General features: G+C 38.9%; 1 protein-coding gene across 1 annotated transcript in view; it reads left to right on the forward strand.

Annotated features, from left to right (window-relative positions):
• LOC107587147 (periphilin-1-like) overlaps window positions 1–2,682 on the forward strand; it is a 25,974-nt gene that overhangs the window by 923 nt on the left and 22,369 nt on the right. The window contains exons 2-5 of the mRNA XM_016274812.1: window positions 84–132; window positions 415–479; window positions 612–821; window positions 1,151–1,218. Coding sequence (XP_016130298.1) covers window position 132; window positions 415–479; window positions 612–821; window positions 1,151–1,218 — 344 coding nt within the window. The 5' untranslated portion in view covers window positions 84–131. The remainder of the gene's footprint in view (window positions 1–83; window positions 133–414; window positions 480–611; window positions 822–1,150; window positions 1,219–2,682) is intronic.

Here is a 2,682-nt window from a genome sequence, read left to right on the forward strand (position 1 = left end):
GATTATGGGCCATAAATAATCTGCCAGCTATAGGTATTGGTACATTCCTGTTTCTGTTTCATTTACCTCTCATTTGTTCATAGATAACCATCATACAACTGAAGACATCTGCTTTCCATTCAGAAACTAAAAGTAAGTCATTTAGAGAAATAAGCTAAAGACTGATTAAAATTGTATAAATATTATAAAATATGTTTATATTATTTTAAATGTAAATATGATTAAAATGTAATAAGATATCACTGTCATTTGTATTAAGTGTTTTTTGTCAGTGTTATGCAATATTTACAAAGTTATTTATTGATGGTTGTCTTATATTTTGTTTTAATTTAATTTGATGTAATAATTCATGTGTAGGTGCCATATGGTTACTGAGGTTCACAGTCGATCTCTGTCCATGTTTTTATATCACAGTGGCTTTTAGGAGAGAACGAAATCTTAGAGATATTTATGAGGAACGGTTTCCAGCGGGAAGAGTGGTAAACACTATTTATTTATTCTTATTTTTTTGTTTTAGTTATTTATTTATTGGGGGGGGTTTGGTCTGCAATCAGATATTTGGTTTATGCTGCGAGACAAACGGCTGTGCTTGAGCTTTTTTGATCTTCCAGGGTCCATATCCAAGAGAAGCTCAAGGGGACAGGAGACCACCCTTCGGGCGGCCAGACGATGACTACGGCCGTGGTTTTGAATACGATGGCTCTCGGTTTTACCCAAATGGTGCTCCTCGCAACTACCATGGAGAGGATCAGAGAGGTTTTCATGGAGACAGCCATCTCTCATTTCCAAATGAGAACAGGGGTGGACCACCCGGGCGAAGGGTAAGTATTAGAGATCAGATGTGTTTTTCTTATGTTTTTCACATATGTCGTCTTCTATTTTTATTTTATTTATTTATTGATGACTTTTTTGTTTCTTTTTTTCAATGTATACTTAATGTGTAAAACTGTGTCTGCCTGACTTTTTGTTTGTTATTTGTGTTAGTTATAGGTATGTTTGTTTTAGGTATATAATACAACTATATATGTACACTCCTGAATGATTTGAAATAGGATAAAAAAAGAAGGGGAAAAAAGATCAGATATGGAAAATGCTCAACAATTGCAATTGTATATCTCACTTCATCATATAATTTTGTTTTGCACTTTAGCAAGAAGACTTCCCATACTACAGAGGGCCGAGAGAGGAGCCGCATGGTGGGCGCCAAATGGACTTCAGGTATTTCATAACTTCAAAATGTTATAAAGGAAACGATGTATTCCTACATTTGTAATGGGTGTATTCTGGATAAATTAAGCCATCTTTTCTCTCTCTAATCTTTGGAAATAGTGTCAGTGTTACGAACTTTAAAGTTCCAGGGGTTGAAACGCAACATTTAGTTATTAATATTAAATAAGAATATAAAGTAAGAAGAATACATTAAACTGAGGGGAAAAAAGTGGAACGAGGGTGGCGCCAAATCAACAAAAGAAATAAAATCCAAAATAGTTCCTAAACTAAGTTCTCAGAACCCTCTAGCCCAAGGGTGCCCAAACTCGGTCCTGGAGGGCCGGTGTCCTGCAGAGTTTAGCTCGAACCTCAATCAAACACACCTGAACCAGCTAATCAAGGTCTTTCTAGGCATACTAGAAACTTCCAGGCAGTTGTGTTGAGGCAAGCTGGAGCTAAACTCTTCAAGACACCGGCCCTCCAGGACAGAGTTTGGGCACCCCTGTTCTAGCCTAACTAACCAAAGAAAAATGTAGAAAACAGACCCGAAATCTTCAGCGTATGCAACGCCACAACTAAACTACAGTCATGGCCAAAAGTTTTGGCAGTGACATAAATTTTGTGATTTGCAAAGTTTGCTGCTTCAGTATTTGCAGATTATTTCCCCACGTTTCTATGGTATACTGAAAAACAATAAGCATATCATAAGTTTTAAAGGCTTTTATTGGCAAAAATAGAAACTTCCAGGCAGTTGTGTTGAGGCAAGCTGGAGCTAAACTCTTCAGGACACCGGCCCTCCAGGACAGAGTTTGGGCACCCCTGTTCTAGCCTAACTAACCAAAGAAAAATGTAGAAAACAGACCCGAAATCTTCAGCGTATGCAACGCCACAACTAAACTACAGTCATGGCCAAAAGTTTTGGCAGTGACATAAATTTTGTGATTTGCAAAGTTTGCTGCTTCAGTATTTGCAGATTATTTCCCCACGTTTCTATGGTATACTGAAAAACAATAAGCATATCATAAGTTTTAAAGGCTTTTATTGGCAAAAAAATATAATCAGTCAATATTTACAGTGTTGACACTTGTTCTTCATAACCTCTGCAATTCGCTCTGGCTTGTTGGATATTAGCTTCTGGGCCAAATCCTGACTTATGGCAATCCATTCTTGCCTTATTAGTTCTTGGAGTTGATCACAATTTGTGGCCTTCTGCTTGTCCACTCGCCTTTTGAGGGCTGACCACAGGTTCTCAACAGGGGCAGGGGTTTTCAACCTTTGGGGCGCACCAGCACCTGTCAAGGGGGGCGCGAACATCAGTTAATTCATAGACGTTCAGAAGTCGTGACCTAATGGTTAGAGAGTCGGACTCGTAACCCAAAGGTTGCGGGTTCGAGTCTCATACCGGCAGGGATTGTAGGTGGGGGAGTGAATGTACACCTTCAATACCACGACTGAGGTGCCCTTGAGCCAGGC

Source organism: Sinocyclocheilus grahami, unplaced genomic scaffold (assembly GCF_001515645.1).
Source record: "Sinocyclocheilus grahami isolate Dianchi unplaced genomic scaffold, SAMN03320097.WGS_v1.1 scaffold90.1, whole genome shotgun sequence".
NCBI classification, from domain to species: Eukaryota; Metazoa; Chordata; class Actinopteri; order Cypriniformes; family Cyprinidae; genus Sinocyclocheilus; species Sinocyclocheilus grahami.